General features: G+C 37.3%; 1 protein-coding gene across 2 annotated transcripts in view; it reads right to left on the bottom strand.

Moving 5' to 3' along the window:
* Positions 1-22,723, bottom strand: part of PKHD1 (PKHD1 ciliary IPT domain containing fibrocystin/polyductin) — a 465,580-nt gene that overhangs the window by 198,812 nt on the left and 244,045 nt on the right. For both annotated transcript variants that reach the window (XM_077999818.1, XM_077999819.1), the window contains exon 51: positions 21,436-21,564. In XM_077999818.1, coding sequence (XP_077855944.1) covers positions 21,436-21,564 — 129 coding nt within the window. The remainder of the gene's footprint in view (positions 1-21,435; positions 21,565-22,723) is intronic.

Genomic DNA, 22,723 nt, shown 5'->3' with positions numbered 1-22,723 from the left:
TTGTATTTTTCTAGAAAAAAAAAAAAACAAAACAATGTAGGCTTACCAGTAATTGTTTTCCTGCTTCTTTCAAGTGGCGGTGCTTTCTATCCTAATTTTTTCATGTACTATTGCATTGTCTGGTATCTCCAGTAATAGAAATAAGAGTAGGCATTCATGTTTTGTTCCTGACACTAACAGGAATGAAATTAACCTTTCACGGTTAATTATAATATTTCCTATGGACTTCTTGTAAACACCTTATATCCAGTTAGGAGAAATTCCCCTATTTCTATAATAATAAATTATTGTTGAGTTTTAACAGATAGAAATTTATCAAATGCTTTTTAAAAAATTAATTTGGGGTCTTGGAAAATACCCCACAAAATCTGCTTGATATTACCATGTAAACACTTTTTCTTCTAATGGGAAGCAGAGGAGTTTAACATACTGTAATTATTAACTTTTGCCCTTTACCAAGGGATGCAAATACTCTATGCCACATTCAAGAGGAAGACAGCATATTTTTTACACCAAAAGAAAGCAACAATAAAAAACATGAAATGCCTTCAAAAATCTTGTTTTAAATGTCTGCTTAGATTTCACATTTCTTTACTTCAGATGCTTCTATAAGAGAGAAATTTTACCCTCAGTATCCCAAGTTTTCCAAGACTTGTGATTAGGAACCATGATAAGCCAATTAATTTGTTTCGGTTCATCTTCTCCTTCTTCAACCCACTAATACCATCCTTCTCACTGCCCCACTGCCCTAGGAATAGTTTTCTCTGCTCACTTACCCTCAGCCCCCTAAAATATGCAACACTTTCCCATGGCCCTGATGTGCCCTGGAACCTTGGACAGTCTGAATATTTAAGAAGCCCTTACTCAGATAAAGCGACAGAGTAGTATAGGCAGAGGTTGGCACTGCACATGGCAAGGGGAAGAAAAAGAATAAAACTTATTTAGTTATTCTTGGCTCTTTATATACTGAATGTTGTGCCTCATTATTATAAAAAGAAAGTACAATCTTGGGGGAAGAGAGAGAGACTTCTAATTTTGTCTTATTGAATTATGTTAGATTTTTTTCCTGAGGTTCTAGAACTATCCTTGCATTCCTGGGATTAGACCCTATTTAACTATAATTTGTGATTCTTTGGAAGCATAGGTACATTTGATTTGGTAAGACTTCTCAATGTCAATGAGATTAGCCTTTAATTTTCTTCTTTGTGCCACCTTTATCTAATTTTATAATCAATCCTATAGCCTTAAGAATGAATTAGGAAGATTTTTATTTTTCTCCAGTTTCTGAAAGAGTTTATAATATGGTAATTATGTGTTCCTATAAGGTATGTTTTACATTTTTAAAGAAGTAACCTGGGTGATCACAGCTGTAGGTAGTCTATGAATTCACTTTAAGATCAACTGACCTGAAAAACTTCTCCCACTTGTACAATGAGGCATAAATATTTTGTTGTTGTATTGTTTACAAAAGTGAAAAAACTGGGGGGAAATTTGTGTTCATCAGTAAGATGGTAATTCAATAAATTATATCACATTCCTACTCTGGGTAACTACACAGTCATTTAAAAGGATGCAGTAGATTTGTCATTACTGATATGATAGTATTTTGAATACATACTTAACTTTTTTGGAAGTCACATATGAATACTTAAAACATATGTTTTTCATTGCTGAATTAAGGAACATTTTAGCATGGCATATAAGAGATCTAGAGTCAAACTATTGGGTTGAAAATTTCCCTCTATCAATCAGTTTTATGATCTCTGTTTCTCAGCTTCCCACCTACCTGATAAAGAGAGACAGTAATAGTGCCTCACAGGGTGATGTGAGAATTCCAAAGTGAATTCATCCAAAATGCTAAGGATAGAAACTGATATGTAGTAAAATACTTATTAATTAATAATTTTAAAGTTATACATTATATAAATAAATACACATATTTTTTAAAAAATGCAATCCCAACTGAGAACAACCGTTATCCAGGGGAGGGCAAAAAGAAAGGGCTAAATGGTTCTTGATATTTTGCTTTGTATATTTTTATATTATTTTGAACAGAAAAAAATTATGTATTATGTTCAAAATTTTTTAAAGAACAAAATTATAGAAGTCTAATACTAATTATAAAGATGTCAGATAGTCATATAGAATTAGATGTCTAAGACAAGCAAGGTAATCATTGAACCTTCATTCAGGTACAAAGCAACATGGAGGCCAGCATGGAGAGAGCAGCAGGAATGAGACACACCTGGATTTACATCCTGCTCATTCACTTTCTAGCTGTGGGACCCAGGGAATATTATTTATCCTCTAAGCTAGTGTTTTTCACAAACCTAGCTAGTAGGTCCACAGACACCCTACTTCAGTTTCAGTACTATTTACAGAGTTGGTTCAAAATATAGATCACTAGTAATTTAAAAACGTTTCCATTGATTTTTATGCATGCTAAAGTTTAAGAAACAAAATAAAGTTAAGAAACCAAAATAAAATACAATAAAAATTCTAAGTCTCCCAACCAACTGAATGGATCCTCCTCTCGGCCAAGGAGATTCCAAAGAACCCTGAAAAACTATCTCAGGCCACGACTGGAAGAAGTGGTCATCAGACATACCTCATTATACATTCCTCCCTTTGGAATTTAGGTACAACCGACCAGCATTAACATTAAAACAGATATATTAACACTGACAGACTATTTTGGAGCAATAAGTTACTAAATTCCAAACTCACTCTAGTATAGCATCACATGACAGTTAGCAGGTCCTAAAAGTATCAAAGTATTTTACCCCAAAATATATTTGTCTGTCATATTTTGAAATGGCAATGCAAAGCTGTCTCTTATGGGGGAAATTTACATTCTTTAGAGACTCACATTCCATTTCCAGGTCCTTTTTAGATCCTGAAGAGATTAGCCGAGAGTCTAGCACCTTATAAATCTTGGAATAGGAAATATTTGACATCTATTACCTCTAAGGGTAGTCACTTAAAGACTTCATCTTCATAATAAGAACCTTGGTATCCACAACCCCTTATCTTAACCCCGACATTTCTTTCTATTGATTCCAGGTTTTTAGATAATAATTTAACTCTTTCAACCAATTGCCAATCAGAAAATCTTTGAATCCACCTATGACCTGTAAGCCTGCTTCCCACTTCCACTTGTCCCACCTTTCCAGACCAAACCAATGTATACCTGACATGTATTCATTGATGTCTTATGTCTCCCTAAAACATAAAAAAACAAGCTGTAACCCCACCACCTTGGGCACAAGTTCTCAGGATCTCCTGAGGCTGTGTCACAGGACATGGTCCTCATATTCAGCTCAAAGTAAATCTCTTCAAATATTTTGCAGTTTGGCTTTTTTATCAACAGAACTACTCTCAATCTTGATTCCATAGTGTGTCAAAGATGGTTTGTCATACCATATTTACAATATTGGTAATATGGTATTACCAATGTCATACCATATTTACAAAGCTTTAGTGAGATAAAATAAATATTTAATACCATGCTTGGAACATTAAAAAAACTGAACTCATATTATTATAATAACGGGAACATTGTTGCTAGTACTACTACTGTTATCACCATACTCTATAATAACTGTTCCTATTTTAAATGAAGGATCTGATATTTTTTCAACATGCCATAGTCTTCTATGGCCTTATATTTATATAACTTATTACTTTTTCTGACAAAAAACAATAAATGTGAATATCTCTACTATTTCTTACATTATTTTTTACTGGCAATATTTTATGGCCTTCTGATTTTAACTTCTGACCACTAGTATTCAAGTAACCTCAGATCTTGAAAAAATAAGTGCAGTGCTTGGAACTGAAATTCTGGTATGGTCCTTATTAATGCAATGTGAGTTGGGCTTGACCGTGATGGGAGATTATAGAAATAGGATAGGAAAAGAAAAGATACTGGAATAGTAGAGCTTATAAAAATTGTGGTTAAAGTTTTCCTCTCTGGGTGAGGCTTGTACTAAGCATGGGGTGGCAAAAACTATGCTATTAATAAAATACTATATTTTCTAAGAACAAGCCTTTCCCTTCTCTTTGTTACCTGAAAAACCTAGGCATAAAGCTACATGAGTCTTTGGTCCTGATTCTCCATTTCCTTTGGGGAGAAAAAAAAAAAAAGTCCACATTTCTCACACAGCTTTGGGGAAAAGACTCATAACCATACTTAATGTATAAAAGCTGTGATTTCCATGCAAACTGCCGCTTTCCCAGAAAAATGTAAAAGCCCCCTTTAGCAGTTTAAAATCCTTTAACCATTTCCTTCCTGTTCCACTTGAACTAGGGGCCAGCTTGCTCTGCCTAAAGCCTTCCCTCAGTGGCTTTCAGATTAATAAGTTAATTTAAGAAGTATTAGAAACATTCTTAATTCATTCAGACTTGCAAGATATCATTAAATGCCAGGTATGTACAGTAGGAGCCAAGAAGAGTTACTCTACAATTCTCTCAGTCACGAATAATTTCCTCACCATACTGGGATTTAGGCCTTGCACTGCAAACGGCAAAACTTGGGCTTCCTCACAGTAGCCAATGTCATAGCTCTAAGCCTGCATCAATGTTTACTCATTTACACTCTTTCTTGTATAGTTTCACCAAAAAAGAAAACAAACAAAAACAGGTGCATCCACACTATACAAATGAGAAAAAGGTAACCTCTGAAACCATTTCACAGCAAACAGAAGATCCACAAGCTGCTCACTAGCTAAAACCACAGGAGGTGTGTCAGGCACCTTGATGCTGAGCCACGGGAGGCCTGCAGGCTGGGAAGGCAGTAAATCCCCAGAGAGCTCTAAACTCCTGATTGGCAAGCCACACCAGGCCCATCAGCTCCTCAGGTGCTGAGCCACAGGAGGCCCGTCAACTGCTCAGGTGGAAGGTGCGGGAGGAGGGAGGAGGCAAACTGTGTGGAGGAGCTTGAATGAAAGGCCACCGGCTCACCAGGGGAGATGGGAAATGAGAGGTGCCTACTGGGAATACTAGAGTTCAGAGAACTTCATCAAGAAAAGGAATGAACCCACCCCCTCCTTGCATAGTATATCTTCTTACCTGCAGGGAAACGCATCTCACAGAGAGTACATTTCTGGCCCAGGGATTCTAAATAAATAAATGCTAATGTGGAATGATTCCCAGATTGAGTTTTGCAGCAGACCACCAGGTCTTCCAGAGAAAATCAGCACCTCCTTGTCAGTTGCTAAGGTTCTTAGGGAATGGTCACCCTCCATCCATCCTTTGTTTGCCAAGATTCTCAGTATGATAGTGACACAGTGACATCTCCCCCTTTAGTTTCCCAAAAGTCCTGGAAATACTTTAGTAGGGACTTTAGTAGGGACTAGTCAGTGACTGCATCTCACTCTTTCATTTATTTACTCTAGCGTTTGTTGTGGCTATAAGTCAAATCCTCTGCTTTGCATTAGAGATATAAAAAAGTCAAATAAGACATAACCTCTGTTCTCAAGGTGACATAAAAGTAAGTAATATTTACAGAATAAGGGTATATGACAGAAATATATCCAAGGTGTTGTAGGAACCCGGCAGAAGGAGAATTAAATCAAATGAGGATTCGGGGACAGTTTCTAGAAGAGGTGACACCAAGTTGAGTATTAAAGGACAAAAATAAGCTGAAAGAGAGGTTTAGGGTGGGGAGGGAGAGAAAGGAAAAGAAAGGAGAAGTGAACAAAGTTACAGGTAGTAAGAAGAGCAAGTAAAAATAACTGGAAAAGACATAGTCGATTCCATTCAAGAACAGTGATTAGATAAGTGTAACTGGGCAACAATGCACACAAGAGAACAGCAGACAATGAGGCCAGATCACAAAGGACTCTGCAGTCCAAACAAATACGTTTGAAATTGACTCTGAAAGCTTCAGGAAGCCCCCAAGTATCATGCAACATCAATATCCAAGACCAAGGCCTCAGAAAAATTAAAGCCCGCTGATTTTGAAAATTGGGTTTCTCCGGTTTCTGTAAAGGATAACCTATTTCCAACAAAATAAGAAAAAAAAATTATTTCAAATTCACAGTCTAGCCTTAGCTCTGGTTCCTGAAGTAAAATTTCTCACTTTATATTTTGTCACTTGGTTTTTAAATCTTTTGTAAAACCATATACAGGCCAGGTGCGGTGGCTCACGCCTGTAATCCCAACACAGGCCGAGGTGGGTGGATCACAAGGTCAGGAGTTCCAGACCCGTCTGGCCAACATAGTGAAACCCTGTCTCTACTAAAAATACACAAAAAATTAGCCAGGTGTGATGGTGTACGCCTGTAATCCCAGCTATTCAGGAGGCTGAGGCAGGAGAATTGCGTGAATCCGGGAGGCGGAGGTTGCAGTGAGCCAAAATCATGCCACTGCACTCCAGCCTGGGTGACAGAATGAGACTCTGTCTCAAAAAAAATATATATATATATATATATATATACACACACACACACATATATGGTCACGTATAGCATACATAGCACATATTTTACTAACATGTCTTTAAAAGAGGATGCTTGCTACAGTAAATAAACACTAATATGATATTAAAACTCAAGTAAATGCCAAATATTCCTTTTCTGGAAGGATAAAATTTTAACCATATATTCCCAATATGATTTACTTTCTCATAAACATATTAATAAATTGCTAATTACAAATATGTACTGCAATACTAATGTACTAATGTAATAAATATTATCTACGTAATAAAACATATACAAAAAGAAAATGTTCAAGGAATAGATTAAGGAAAAATAAAAGTTTTGATATTTTCTATTTGTTCTTCAGTAAGTCATCGTTCAAACCTATGTTGGAAGCCCCCTACTAACTTAGACAGCTAAGATAGATCTACACCCCCATGCTTCTGTGCTCTGTGCAAATGCATGTAGATGTCAGTACACCTTTCATTAAACCAAATCAACTAAAGGAAGAGGAACGAACATAAGGAGAGTCATAAAGGAGAGTGGTGAGGTAACACACCTGTGGTGGGCTGTGTAGTCGATAAGAAGCTGAGGCAGTGGAGTTGGATGGGAGATTACACCTGTTAAATCAAGTTTAGCCTAAAGCTGCCTCCTTACATATTTTAAGTCTGGCTTAAAGGCTTCTCCGTAGGTAGTGAATTGTAATGTAACTGGATATGTAAACAGACTGTAAACTACTCTTGTACCCATCACAGAGTTTCAGCCAATCAAAGGCTGAACCCATCTGGCCATTTCTGTACCGCATTCCTGTTTTCTGTATATCACTTTCCTTTTTCTGTCCATAAATCTTCCACCACATGGCTGCACGAGAGTCTCTTTGAGCCTACTGTGGCTCAGGAGGCTGCCTGATTTGCAAATGGTTCTTTGCTCAATTAAACTCTGTTAAATTTAATTTGTCTAAGGTTTTTCTTTTAAAATACCCTTCCCTCAGCTCCCTGAGGTCAATGTGAGAGTGAAGGAAAACACAAATTGTGAACCAAGCTCTTGATCCTCTTTGTAGTACATGAAAAGCAACCTGGGGTGAAGGCAGGGATAGAGGCAGGACGCTTTCTCTGAGGAGCAAGAGAGAGTCATGGGGCTTCCAGGAGAGCCTTGGCCCCAGAAGTTCTTTCCCATATTACCAGAACTCTGGAATCTTAGAGACACGTTTGTTTCTTGAGGGGCTGATTTTCCCATTTTTCTCCAGGAGCATTTAGAAGTCAGCAATTTGGGAACCACTCTACCTAAGGTATGTGCCTCTATTTCCTCACTACAGGTGATCTTGCTAAATGTAAACCCTATTCACAAAATGTGTACCATCACAGGATCTTGCCCACTTCTCTTTTCCACAGGATTTAGTAAGAAAAAAAAATGATGTGGTGAGGATTGGAATTATCAATACCTCAACTTATGGGAGGAAACTCTGCTCTAGACACCCATCCCCGCAGATTTCTCAAGAAGGAGGTGCCACACACTACTTCCTGCCCTATGATATACTGAGGAGAGAGGGAAGGGGACTGATGTGTCAGTGTCAGAGTTTTGATTCGGGACTACAGCCATGTCCCCTGAGCAAACACCCCAAGGCATTCAGCCTCACTATGCCAACAGCAATCATTCCTGCTGATCCATCACACGTTCACTGATTATGCTGTCAATATGAATGAATGAGAGCGGCTGGGATTTAATCAGCATTCTATTCAATCCACCATGCCTCCATCCATTCATTCACTCACTCGGTCACTCCTCTAACAAATATACAAAGAACTTCTCCTCTTCTGGAGCTTCCCTGGACACAGGGAGAACAAAGATGAGAAGGCCCCATTGGTGTCAATAATATTCTGGAAGACAGCAGAGGAGTGCCTGCCATTTGCACTGCTGACCACACCCCGGCCAGCCTGGGCACCGTGCAGAACATTCACCACCTCCGTGCATGGGCTTTACAGACACCATCTCTCCACACACTACTCCTGCCTGAAAAATGCAGTCAGATGGGTTGTCTGTCATTAAGCCTGACAAAAACCCAGCACAATCTAGGTAAGAGCAATGTTTTTTATCCAGACACTAAATTGCAATCAGGTGACGTCATCATGTAAATAAAGAGGCAAACAGATGGTTTCAAACAAGATCCAGGGCTTTCAGAGCATTGTCGATGTTACAAATGAAGAAAAGCAAGGATAAGTCATTAGACACAGAGCAGGCCCTGGAGTGCACAGCAGCCCAACAAACAGAATCCTGGCCTGGATAATGAAGCCAAAACAAAAGGCAGTCACTTACTGCTTGCAATTGTTTGTTAATCAAATACCACTAATTTCCAAATCTGGGGATATGTTCTAAGAAACATATATTCATACTTTTTCCTTAAAATAGACTTTGCAATGGTGTCATCTGTGTATATCACCATGACCTTTAATAACACCACTTTCTAAAGGCTCTGTTTTATTTCCTCCCACATGTTTAAATAGGAACAGTGTAATGAACTAGACAGATTCAAGGAATTCAGAGGCCTAGATTTGACTCCACTGTCTCTGTGATCTCTGAGCTTTCTTGGACGTGCCTTCTTGCGATCATTTCCCTCAACTGTAAAATGTGAAAACAAAAAATGTGGCAGAGGCCATTAGCTGCTTCCCAGTAATAAGATCCTTCCTTAGTAATAAGAACTCCAATTTTTAGCTAAATAGATTGTCACCTAACCAAAAGACTACATTTCCCAGCTTCCTTTCCAGGTAGAAGTGGCCACGTGGCTAAGTTTACACCATTAAGATGTAAACAGAAGTGTCATGTGAGAAGTAAAAGAAGAATCCTTTCTCCTGTCTACTGCCTGGAATGTGGCTGCAATGGCTGGTGCTCCAGCACATTGATGGATCACACAGTGAATTTGGAAATAGAAAAATACTGGAGGACAAAAAGGTAGAAGGGGTCCAAGTCCCTGACACCATGGAATAGATTTTTATGTAAGAGAGATATAAACTGACATATCTATCAACTTCATACTGTAATAATAATTTTTAATAAAAATAATAATTTTCAGGTTTTTGTTATTCACAGAAGACTTAATCTGCCTAATACCTGGATACCTAAACTCCTAATTCCTAATACCTGGACACTAAAACTCCCAGAATTGTTGTGAGTGTTAAATTAGGTGTGAGAACTCTTTGTACTCAAAGGGTTTCCCTGAATTCTCAGCATATAAGCTGCTCTGTGAATAAAAGTGTTGCATGATCAAACATGCTGGAGAATAGCCCGTACTATATCCCCCTCCGAAAGTTATACAACCCACACTGTCATATAAAAGGCTTTGAAAAAAAAAACAGAAACCAAAAAAAAAGTATTTATCTGTGCTCAGTCCAAAATGTTTCAAATTTGTTTGACTTATTTATTTTTCCATGTGATGCTTACAAGGAGCCAGTTTCAGAGGAAACACTTTGAGAAATCCTTGGTAAATTTCTTACTAGTTATAGTTAATATCTAAATTGTTGCTTTCAGCCTTCAAATATGAATTGTAATTGAATTTACTTCTATGCCAGTCCAGGTCCAGGTCCCACAGTATATGCTTTCATCACTCTCTGAATGTTTCCTATAGCACATTTGTTAGTCATATTCATTTTTAACTACATGCAATTATATTTCTATCTCCCCCACTAGGCAGTAAGTTCCAGGTGGGTCTTGAAACTGTTTTGCTCATCATTTTATTTCCAATATGAGGCAAAGTGGCACATAATAAGTTATGCACCCAGTAAACAGTTGCTCAATAAATGCATGATTTCTGAACTCTGTTTTCATATCACACATGCAAACAGCAGTGATGGAATAAATGTAAATCAATTTTGGCTTTGCAAGGGGTTTTAATCTCTTTTAGCTCTCTTGGATGGCATTTGGACCATTTGCTCCACCAGTGCCTATGTATATACTCTTAATGAACTGAACATTAGAATGTCCCTTCTAAGTATCATTATTTAGTAGACATAAGAAATCCTGAGTAACATTGACCTAAAAATAAAAATAGGAGATTTTTAATGTACTTGCAGATAAAGAAAACCTCAGAATTCTCAGCAAGACCCATTATTGGGCTCAACTGGTCTGGATATCCAAGATAGATCACGTACACAGCTGGAAGCTGAGATTGGCTCTTGGTTACAGCTTATCTCCATCTGGGGCTGCCAAGCAGTGCTACAAAAATGACCTTTTCATGTGATTTGGATTTCCATAGCCTAAAGGCTGTGTTCTCAAAGGAAACACCCCAATGGCAAATGAGACTTCCAGGCAAAAGGATCTAATGCAAGCGTTCTTGTGACCTAGGCTTCAAAATCCCAGAACATTATTTTATTAATACAGTCTATATCAGTCCATCTAGTCACAAAGGCCAGCCCAGATGCCAGAGGAGGGCAGGAAGCCCCATGTCTCCATGAAGGAGCAGCAAGCATTTATAGAAAGGAACAAAATTTATGGCAGCCCTTTTTGGAGAATTTCTGCAATAATGACATGGAAATTATGATACCTATTAGAACCGGTGCTAGGTGCTGTTACTCAACCTTCTAACAGAGGAGCTTGTCACATTTTATTTTAATATTTATTTATTTAATATTTTGATAACCATATCAATATAACTGATTTCTTCTATAATTCTACTTTATTTTATATATCAAAAAATTATTTAGAGAATGGGTCTAGGCTTTACCAGACTGCCAAAGGGATCTAGGACACATAAAATGTTAAGAACTCTTGAGCTGCTTAACAGTGTGGTAACCCAAGGGTCAGCAATGAGCCAACTATGCCATTCCTGCCCCTGCTGGCCTGCCTGTACCTATAAAGACCTTGTCACTTCAGCAAAGTTCTTATCTCTAAACCTCTGCACATGAGGAGACTCCAAAAGCTCCCTCAAGGGAGTATAATCAACTCAAGAAATGGCAACTCTACCTAAACCATTGATTGAGAAATCATGAATTATTTAATTTTACATTCCAAAAAAATCTACATGGAAAACAGACCATAAAGAGAAAAAGAAGTAATTCAATGAGAACATGTGAAAAGAGCCCTGCTCTGCATTAAAAACTCCCATGGGCAGCTGCTCCTTGCTTGGCTTGTACTTCCCAATCCCAACCAAGGGGGTAAAATACATATGTAATCACTCAGGTTCCCTTCTTTTGTAAGAAAGGCCTCTGTAACACTCCCAAAGAATATTAATTCCATGAGACAAAGTTCTTGGGGCAATAAAACTAGGTAAATTATGTTTATGCATTTTAATCAGGGGAAATTTTCATTAACCCTCAGCAAACTTGTTGCAGTGCAAATCATAGAATACGGGGTTGGCACAAACTTTAATGGTGATTTCTTAGTAGGGTGACCCACTCATTCTGGTTTGCCTCAGACTTTCCAGGTTTTATCAATGAGAGTCCTATGTCCCAGGAAACCCTCAGTCCTGGGTAAACCAGGATAGCAGGTCATTCTCTTTACCAATGATTTTAAAGATATTAGTTCCTGATATCAATGTCCCCAAATAAATATTAAAACCTATGGATGCCACTTTCAGTATTCCAGAGCTGAAAGTAATTAAACAATGAGCTCTGATAGAGTAATAATGTTGCCTGTTTTAAATAACATGGACTTCAATTCTTACCTCCAGAATTGAACTCATTCTAAGAGTTATACATAATCTCCTAAATTTTAAAACAAAATATATTTTGTATTGTATTGTGTTTTTGTAATACTCTACTTTTAGGAAAGGACAGTGATTCAGTGATTTTGTTTTCTTTGTTTGTTTGGTTGTTGTTGTTGTTGTTGTTGTTTTTGAGATGGAGTCTCGGTCTGTCACCCAGGCTGGAGTGTCGTGGCAAGATCTCAGCTCACTGCAAGCTCTGCCTCCCGGGATCAAGTGATTCTCATACCTCAGCCTCCCAAGTAGCTGGGATTACAGGTGCACACCACCACGCCAGGTTAATTTTTGTATTTTTGCTAGAGACAGAGTTTCACTATGTTGGCCAGGCTGGTCTCAAACTCCTGACCTCAAGTGATCCACCTGCCTTGAACTCCCAAAGTGCTGGGATTACAGGCATGAGTCACCGTGCCTGACTGACAGTAATTTCTTAAATGACATAACCTATTCTGTTTTCCAAATCAAGCTGATTAAGCTATGCACATTAACCAGTTTGGTGGAACTGAACCTAATACCTGAGCCTATTAATTTAGAACACTTGGCAGTATTGTAACCAGAAAGTGACCAGGGACAACCTGGCTGCCACCTTAAAAGTCTGCTCATGGGCAGTAATGGCTTTTAATTTTAACAAAGATATGTGTATCCTTGAAGACACTGATATAATCCAGATGTGTGAAACTATAAAACAAGCAAGAGATGTTACATTAGGCTTTGCATTTAATTAGTGGGAGCCTGCACAGAGGATACAGTTTATTCTCAAGCAATTTCCAAATTACCATCCTCCTTGTACTCCTTGGAACATTTACTGTTAACCACCTCCATCATCTTGGTGTTGCTCCTTTCTTGCCTTGCCTTCTACTGTCCTGGTTCTGATTTCATGACGACTGATTCTATGACATCTCTTCCTGCCACTTAAATTAGCATTTCCCTAAGATGCTGACTTCTACCCAATCCTTATATCTCTCTGCAATAGCTCTCATATGAGTCCTAATCCCCATTCAATACTCAAGGCTTCCTTAGTCAATTCTTCTGAGGATTACCAAATTGCAATCCAGATTCTCAGTTGGCCTTCCTTTTAATCTTCTGGTCCATATTTCCTGTTACTATCTAGGCATCTGCACATGAACCTGAGCATATGTCTATAATGGAATTAATTATCCTCCCTGCTAAACCTACTCCTTTACATGCATCCCCTACTTCTACTGATGGTACCCCTACACATTCACCTGTGTGTAAAAGTTCTGGTCATCTTTTCAGATTCATTTTTCTTTATTTTTTTTTTGCAATCAATAAATTGCTAAGCCCTATCAATTCTCCTTTCCCATCAAGTTTATGATACTTATTATATTTTTCCATAGCAGCCATCCTTGCATTTACTGCTACCATATAGCTTGTAATTTGTATTGTTAAGGCCAAAGTATACTTAAAATCCTGGGGAAAGTAATGCATAGTTTCTTTAAGAAATAGTTGTAAACTGGTGCTGAAAATTTGTACAGGTTGCATAAGGAAAGAAGTTGCTATAGTAGCAAAAAAAAAAAAAAAAAAAATTACACCTATTGCAACTGAAGGAAAGCATCATAGGTGTTTTACAGGAATACCTGCTAGAATTCTCTCAGGCTACAACTGAGAGACCCAATAGGGTCACACCTCTGGAAGACTGAGATGGAGTATTTGAAATCATAAAAGCAGTTATTCTCTAGGTGGGAGTAGGTATCAAAATAAAACCCCAGTCTCTTATATACTTCATGCTTGCCAATTACCTCCACCCCATGATCTTTACATCCTGGGGACGTGCGCCCCTCCTAGAAAATGACTATGATCCATGACGCTAACACTAATAGACCATGACGATGAGTGTGTTTCTCAGGTGAGTGAAAACAAGAAAAGGTTTGTAAAAGCCCTCTATTAGAGTAAAACTCGAATTAGTTCCAGCAAGTTAGCAAGCCATAAAGAGTGTCAAGGTCTACATGACTTTGGATCCCAAGAGTAGATACTAAGTGAGTTCTAATTAGCCCAGAAACAAATGCCATGATTGAATCAAGCAGAGATGGACAAATTAAGATTAGAAAAAGAATCTCAACCTATTTCAATATATTTATATTTTTTATGTTTATTTTGTCAAAGGGAAAATGTACTGTTATTTTAATCAAATTTTCATTTTTATGAAGAAAAGCATATATAGTTGGCGGAAAAATTCTTTCTAATTCCAACTCCTAATTGTCCACCCTGGCAAAAGCACTGTGTCACAGGTCTTGATCCGAAAGTTTAGGGGACCGCTGCTATTTATTTGGGAGCATCCATTTGAATCACGGTCATTGCAACTAGAAGGAACTCCCTAGCCTCCAAGTGTTTCATCTCAAAATTCAATCTTATTTTAGGAACAAAACAAATAAAGCAATAATAGTCCCTCTAATAAATTTTAGAGGTCAACTTAAAACACTGGGTTGAAGCATGGGGACTAAAATTTCACTCAGCTTTGGTATAAAACATAATATAAGTTTGGGCAATAATCAACATATTTCATAGCATTTTACAATTTATAAAACACTTGTATTATCATGGTTCATTTTAGTTGGATTAGAAAGCCACTACGTTTCCCACCAACTCAACAATTGTATGTGTCTATAATTTACATATATATTAATATTTATAAGTAAATCCACCTCAAAATAAAACAAATAAATTACTAGGTAATCAGTTCATCAAGGGACTCCATATAGCAAAGCATTTTATACTTAGACTGCTTTAAATTGTAAGTTTCTATAGTATATTTTTAAACAATTTGATATATGAAAAGTTTATTTACATTCATCGTTTCAAAAATAAACTGCTTAGGAATGTTGGTGAGAACACCTGCTCTGTGGAGTCTGAAATCCTGGTTCTTCCTTCTAGTGGTGAGGACATGACTTTGACATCCTTAAAGCAAGGTTCACTAAGGTCTACGATTCCCTCTAAGAAATTGTCTAAAAGGAAGGAGAAATAGTTTCCAAAGATCCTTTCATCTTTGACTTCAGATTTTCTTTTTATTTATATATTTTTATTTGAAAATAATGTCGATTTAAAATTTTGGGTCAAAAGTAGCTTAAAGAACAGCTTTTCCATTCACTTTCTAAACAAGGTCAAAGGAAAGTTCAACTGTTGTCTCCCTGATCTTTAATGTGTGCCCTGAAAGAAAATGATCAAAATATGTTTCCTCCATGTCTTTCCTCATCCCACCACATCCCTCTCTTCTAAGAAGAGGCTCTGGTCACACATGTAAACATTTGACCACAAGTTGCAGTCCAACAACTATCGTCCATTCTCACGGCAAAGTGAGCAGTTCCAAACTGGGGGCCCAATTATGTTTGGAGAGTTGACAAATACCACTTCCAGGCAGAGAAGAGGTGGTATAATCAACACTAAGCATTACAGGTAAAAATAAAATAAAATAAAGAAACTAAAAACCCTTTGAACAGTCTGTCTCCTGGTGTTCTGTAATTTCTGATTCATGCAAGCCAACAGAATCTAAATAAAGTCTTTCCAGACGGGGAAGACAGCACAAATTTAGCAGACTCTAAAGCACCTTTTGAATTAAGTCAGGTACATCTGCTTTTAATTACATACATGCATATATACTTACACACATAAACATATACACAGAGGTAGATTAAAGACAGCTGCAAATTCTTAGCTATTCCTCCCATTGAGAGGTGGAACCTAATTCTCCTCTCCTAAATCTAGGCAGACCTCAAGACCTTGCTTGACCAAGAAATTTATGGCCATGATATTCTGAGCTTGCCAGAGCCAGCTCAGAAGGCATGTGGCTTCCAAATAGGTCTCTGGGACTACTTACTTTTGGAACACCCTTTCTTAGGCTATTCCTTCTTGGAATCCAGCCATCATGTTGTGAGGAAGCCCAAGCAGCCCCATAATTAAACCCATAAGGAGAGGAACTGAGGCCTCTTAGTTGATTGTCCTGAGCTCCCAGCCAATAATCAGCATCAAGGCCCAGCCATATGAGTGACCCATCTTAAAGGCATCTAAAGGCAGCCAAGGTTAGCCTTCCAATGACCACAGTCCAGCCACTATCTAACTACAATGCATGGAAGAACCCAAATTAGAACATCTCGGCCTAGCCCTTCACCACAAAATTGTAAGCAAAATAAAATATGTGTTTTACGTTGTTAGGTTTCTGGGTGGTATGTCAGGTAACGATAGAGTTTCAGAACACCCACTCCACTTGTCACCATTCTGATGTCACACATTACAAAAAGGACTCCAGTAATTGAAGTCTAAATGTCTTCCCCTCCCACTTGCTAATCCAGAATAAGTGGGGCAGCGGTCTTTAGTGCTTTTATGTCCCATCCAAATGGTACAAGACCAAAATTTGAGAACTGCACAAGCTATAGAAACATCACCAATATTTGTTTGGTTTCTAAATGGTGTTGTAGACCTACATCTCTGCTATAATTCAGTATGAAATACTGAATTACATGTAAGCTCAGATAAGAAAAAGGTGAATGAAGTCAATAGTTCTATAATCACAACATTTTATAGAAGTTCCTCCCCTCAAAAATTACTTTCTGATTTATTATCATCCTGCTTCATATCACCAACCTATTATGATGTTTTGCAACTTAACAAGGAGGTGCATTACATATTGCCCTCTTTGAACATCACATGACTTTGACAAGCTTCTCTGGCATTTAAGGTACTGAATATTAAAAATCAGAACAAACAGAAGAGCTATTATAAAAGAAAAACAGTGCTCTCCCATTCATGTCTTCAAATAAGGACAGTTCAAAGTAATATAGAGAATGTAACAGTGAATTCTACCACACACATAAACACACAAAGATGCTGAGGCTACATGATATCATATCTGTACCCTTTAAAACAGAATCCTGAGAAAGCACTGGAGGCATCTTAAAGAGCAGAAACTAGAGTGATCCTTTTGCCACTTGACAGCTACTCTTTATGAAGGTTTGAGATTTGCATAGTAAGGCAGAACTTGTTCCTACTACTTAAGAAGTTGAGAATGCATTCAGGCCAATTTTTCCAATATTTAGAAAGCAAAGACAGTCAGATACACTTATTTGTTGAAGCAAAGTTATCATGAACTTAAACTACAAGAGCAAATTCTTAATGATTACCTCAGCTTACTCTATATAATACCACAGAGAAGAATTTACAGCTCTTTAAAAATCCAATGTCCATAAAGATAGAACGCCTTGAAGGAAAATGATACCATACTTAAGATAGTGATATCTTTTATTAGTACAGTAAAGTCCTATTTTTATGGAATAGGATGGGTCTGAGGTCATTCCATAAAATTGATTTCCCAGAAAATGGAAATAGGCAATTTACTCTAAGAATTTTATTGAAAAATTATGCTATTCTATTTGAATAATGATGGGAATGTTCTACATGTTTCCTTTATTAATGAATTAAAATACACAAAACACCATAAAATTATATTACAGGTTCAAAAGTATCACTTAAATCTTTTTTACCAGTCACTTTCATTTTGTAAAATCAGCAGTTCCATTAAAATCGTATTATGTAAAAATGGGTTTTTACTGTAATAATAGTTATTACCTATTTAGCTCCCAAGGATGTTGTGAAAATTAAATAATAAGCCATTGGAAAGCAAATACAAAGCGTTGCTAATACCAGAGGCCAAGAGGGGCAGCCAGATGGAAAAATGAAGGAAAGGAGCACCTGATACATTACAAATCACAGCTTTCATCTGTAATTCCATTACCACCAAAACTCTATGCGGTGGTCATGTGCACTGATGTTATCTCATTTCATCTTTCTTAACATTATGATATATTAATTATAGCCCTAATGTTATAAATAAGGGTCAGAAAGGTTTACAGCTTGTCCAATGTCACACTGTTATAAATGTCAGAAGCCAAATGTGAACCCCAGGTTTATCCTAGTCGACAGCTCATCCTATACCCTGAAGGATCCCCAGTAAGCCCTTGTGTCTCATAACTGCCCCTCTAATTCTTACCTCATCTTTCAAAATTCACTTCATATGCCTCTTCTTCCATGAAGCCACCTTTACCCCAGAGACACTATGATTCTAAACACATTCAGTATTTATTATGGCTATTTGTTGTATTATTGTGCATTGTGTGTTTTATTAACCCAGTTAAATCCCTAGCTGTTTGAGGTCACAGTTATATGGTACTTGACACTGGGTTCCCAGATCGTGAGCACCTGGAACTGTGCCTTGAACACAGTGAATGTTTGGTAAATATTTGCTAAAGTGAACTGGAAAGGGGGTGCTCATTTGAATTACAACTGCATTTGCTACCAGATGCAAAGCAAATGCGTTTACTAATGGTTCATTGCATTAGAATGGTTCTAATGCAATGGTTCATTGCATTGAATACCTCTTTGGGAAGTATCTCCAGTTTTTCCAAGCAGGTGTGATAAGATTAAATGCCCCAAGTAGTGTATCTGACGTACAGTAGATACTCAACAAATAGTAGTTTTTTATTTTATTTTTGTTTTATTTCAAGTTAAAGGAAGAACGTGGATGGTAAAGAGAGGGGCATAAATTCAATATAATATATAGCCTAATTTGGAGATAACAGAGCAGGTATGGATGGTAAGTTTTTCTGAAAAAAGAAAGATACAATGAAGAGTTAGAACTCCCGATTTAAATTCTCTGATTTTCTGCCCAGCTTCTTTATTTATTAGCTGGGTAAACCTTGAGCAGGTTACCCTCTCTGCATCCTAGATTTTTCATCTGTAAAAACAGGGATAATAACAAAATCTACTTATAGAGTAGTTGTGAGAATTATATGAAAAAAAAATCCTTCTAAAATACTTAGTATAGTGCATGTCACACACCAAGCACTCAAGTTATAGTTGCTACTCTCACTATCATTACTATCATCATGAAAATCATTTCATAATTCTTAGGAATCTGTTCAAAGGAGAAGACATTATTTTCCAGACTGTAAAATCTTAGAGTGGTATGTGTCAATCCTGTCAAACCCAAAGATTTATTTCTGCTATTGAATTATGAATGGGAGCAATGAGTTCATGCACTTCATTCAAACGATGCTTACTGAACGTCTACTTTGCGCCACAGTCAGGTGGACAAATTTATTTGATTTAAAGAAGGCTAGGAATGAAAGAAACAAGGGGAGCCAGGAAAAGGTGGAGAGTTCAGAGAGAGACAAAACCACAAGCAGAAAACAAAGTTAGATTCAATCCAGAGACCCATCAGTGGTCAAAATATCAGTCTGTCAAAAATCAGAAGGGAAGAGTAAGGCAGAGCAGCTCCTGCATAAGACCCCAATCTGAGTGGTACAATGGATTCAATTGCTCATCAATCACAGGTCATTTGTTGGAGATAGAAGAGGGGTTATTAGAGAATAGGAGAGGGGCAATGAGCAGGAGAGGGGCAATGAGCAAGGATTTTATTTTTTATATACTACACATCTGTTTTTCACTCACCTGACTTTTCATGTGAAAGCTAGAAATAATGAAAAATAACCGTGTATATTTTAAAAATCTTAACTTTTCTGATTCTCACAATAACACTGAAAGGTCAACTGGAAAGTCCTCTCTACATCCAATGTCTGTGCCCCACCTCCTTTCCCCCACCCAGCATTGATTTGTGCTATTTAAGAGCAGTGTCACGGAGAATTCAGGCCCATACTATGTTATTATGAGCTGACCACATTCACACAAAGGAATGAAGGATAGTGGAGAAAGCCAGGGATCTCGGGACCCAGGGCACACAGTGGACACAGTCAACTGCAGGGCCAAGCAAGATGGCCAAGATGGCTCCTTGCTCGGCATAAAAACCCCAAAGGATACTAAAAGCTTGGCAACCTTCAAAAGCTTCTCTTGCTTCCTGCATGGGGTGGGGGAAGCAGCTTGCTTAGTAGGAAAAAACCATAGCCCAGGGCGAATCCGCTGGCTAGATTAATCAAAGACATGGCTGAGACAGAACAGATTTTTTCTTTTCATATAGGAATGACTCACAAGCTTGTTTATTCAAAAAGTTACATCCTCCATCGAAGAGAGGTGGTTGATGGGGAAGCGGGATGATAATAATAATTGACGTTTGTACTGGTCAGCCCACTCACGCCTGTCCCTTGTGTCTCTGGGCACAGTCACACAAACACACCACCAATGGGAAGAAGGTGGCTTGTATATCTTGTTTCATTCTTCCTTCGTTCTGCCACACAAATAAAGCAAAGAATACAGTGACCCTCTTATTTTACTCGTAGTCATTTTAGAAAGGGAATGTGCTTTATTGGTTCAAGATGAGGACTGGAGGAAAGACTGCTTGGGTTCAAATTCTGACTCTGCCTAATTGCAAACCATGGGGCCCCGAACAAGTGACTTAATTGCCATAGGCCTCTGCTTCTCCATCTGTAAAAATGGGGATAATAATGTTACTTATTTCATAAGGTTATTGTAAGGATTAAATTAGTTGGTACATGGAAAACAGTTTCCGGCACATTGTTAGTTCTCAGTAAATGTTTGACATTATCATTATTATTACTTCACAGATGGTTAAATGTTCTTCCATTATGGATCTTCTTTTATTCACTATTATCTTAAGAGGTTCAAATTAAACCATAAATGTAATTAGGTCTTTGGGGGAAAATATAATTGTCCTATGAAAAACATTTTCTTCTCAGGCTAGGAAGATATTCTGGAACTTTTGAAAACTCTCTTTTAAATAAGAAGAATTTTGTAAGTATGACTGCGTGTTTCTGTATATCTAAGAAATCATCTTTTTAAAAATATATGTGTATACTGGAAGATAGGTCTAGATAGATAGATGAATAGATACATAGATAGATATTTTTCTATTTTATTAACCTACTTCTCTGCAATTTTGAAAATTCATAGCAACCGAAGAACTTGACATTTTTCCTCAGTCCTGTATTTCAAAATTCACAAAGGCAAACCATCAGAACACATTAATAAATTGTTCTCTTCCATACCCTCTGTGTCTTTCCAACTTAAGGATACTAGAACCTGTAAATCCATTCTCTGACCTGTAAATCCATTCTCTGACACATGAAGAAAATTAACCAGCTAGTGGATTATTTTAACTCCTTTCAGCATCACAAGTACTTATTCCACTTTTAATGAAGATATGCTAGGTTAATGTTGGGGGATTTCACTGGTCTATGAAATTGCTCTCCTATATTAACCCCCCAAAAAAGAGGAAGAATGAAACAACGTAAGTGCCTACTTATTTCCATACTCGTTACTGTGTTATACAATATAAATGAAACATAATAAGATCTGGCTGGGTTCAGCCTGTCTGTGATTCATCTCCTGAGTTATTTTACTCACTGGGTAAAATGAGAACGTCATCCCCAGGGCCTGGAAGGGTATTGTTGTATCCTCCCCAGCCTTCTTCAACACCTTGCCATGTTTCAGGGAGGGACCATTTTAAAGCTGATTCAGGTGCAGAGGTAGAAGCTAGAAAATAAAAAAAAAAATTTGAAAATCTAATTCATTGTGATAACTTCCAAATACTATCCTTATTTTAGGATGCTAGTGGTATTTTCACCTCCCAAAGAAGTTGTCTTTTAACATTTTATAAGTTTCTGTACAAATATTTATCAGCTAAAAAGCAAGTAATTATTCAATCCTTAGATTACCTTCACTTCTGAAAAATATCCCACTTTTGTTATTATACATTTGTGTTTTGCCTTATAATATGGCATGCTTATCATGAAATATTTAGAAAATGCAAATAAAGAAAGGTAATAATTGCCTATAATCTCACTACCTTGCAATAACTACCTTTTATTTCTATTTCCTTCCAGAATTTCTCAGAATTTTTACATAATTGAGATTATATCAAATCCTGTTCTTATTTTTTACACCCAGTTTGAATTTTGCTTAGCTTAGCCTATTTTCCTAAGCATTTTATCATATTATTTCAATGCCTTGTAAACATAATTTTAGTGGCTACATATCATATTTTTTAAATCTGTAATTTACTTAATTCCTATTGTCTGACATTAGACTCTTTTTACTTTGTTAAATTGTAAATAATGCAGTGTTAACTGTCTCTATGCAAATCTCTCAATAATCCTGATTATCTTCTTCAAATACATTCCTCAATGGAATGACTGAGTCAAAGGTTATGTTCTTCCCACAGCTCTCCGTACATATTAAAGGCAGGGTAATAATCTAAAAACTTCTCAGGGCAGTAACTTACAGACAGATCATACATTCAAACTAGTTTCTATTGATTCTGCCTTTGATGATCAAATGGCATTTTCTATTCAACCATTCTACTAGTATCTCCATCGCATAATTGAAATGTAAATCTAATAATTTCCAGTGGGAACTATCCAATATCACATCACGCACAACACCATGCTGAACCATATCTACTTGTTCTTTTCTGGGACATGATTACTGGTGCAGAGTCAGAAGGGCAGAGAGATTGCCTCAAAAGAGTAGAATGAAAAGGCCTCCTCTTTTGAGGGGAGGGAAGGAATCATGTCCATGATTTGCTAATTTTACAACATAAATAGTGAGCACCTTCTCTATCAGACCTGCCCTTAAAAAGGAGGGATACAAAAAGAAATAAAATGTCACCCTTGCCTCCAAGGAACTGATAGTG

This window comes from Macaca mulatta, chromosome 4 (genome assembly GCF_049350105.2).
Source record: "Macaca mulatta isolate MMU2019108-1 chromosome 4, T2T-MMU8v2.0, whole genome shotgun sequence".
NCBI classification, from domain to species: Eukaryota; Metazoa; Chordata; class Mammalia; order Primates; family Cercopithecidae; genus Macaca; species Macaca mulatta.
This window is presented reverse-complemented; position numbering and strand designations above follow the sequence as displayed.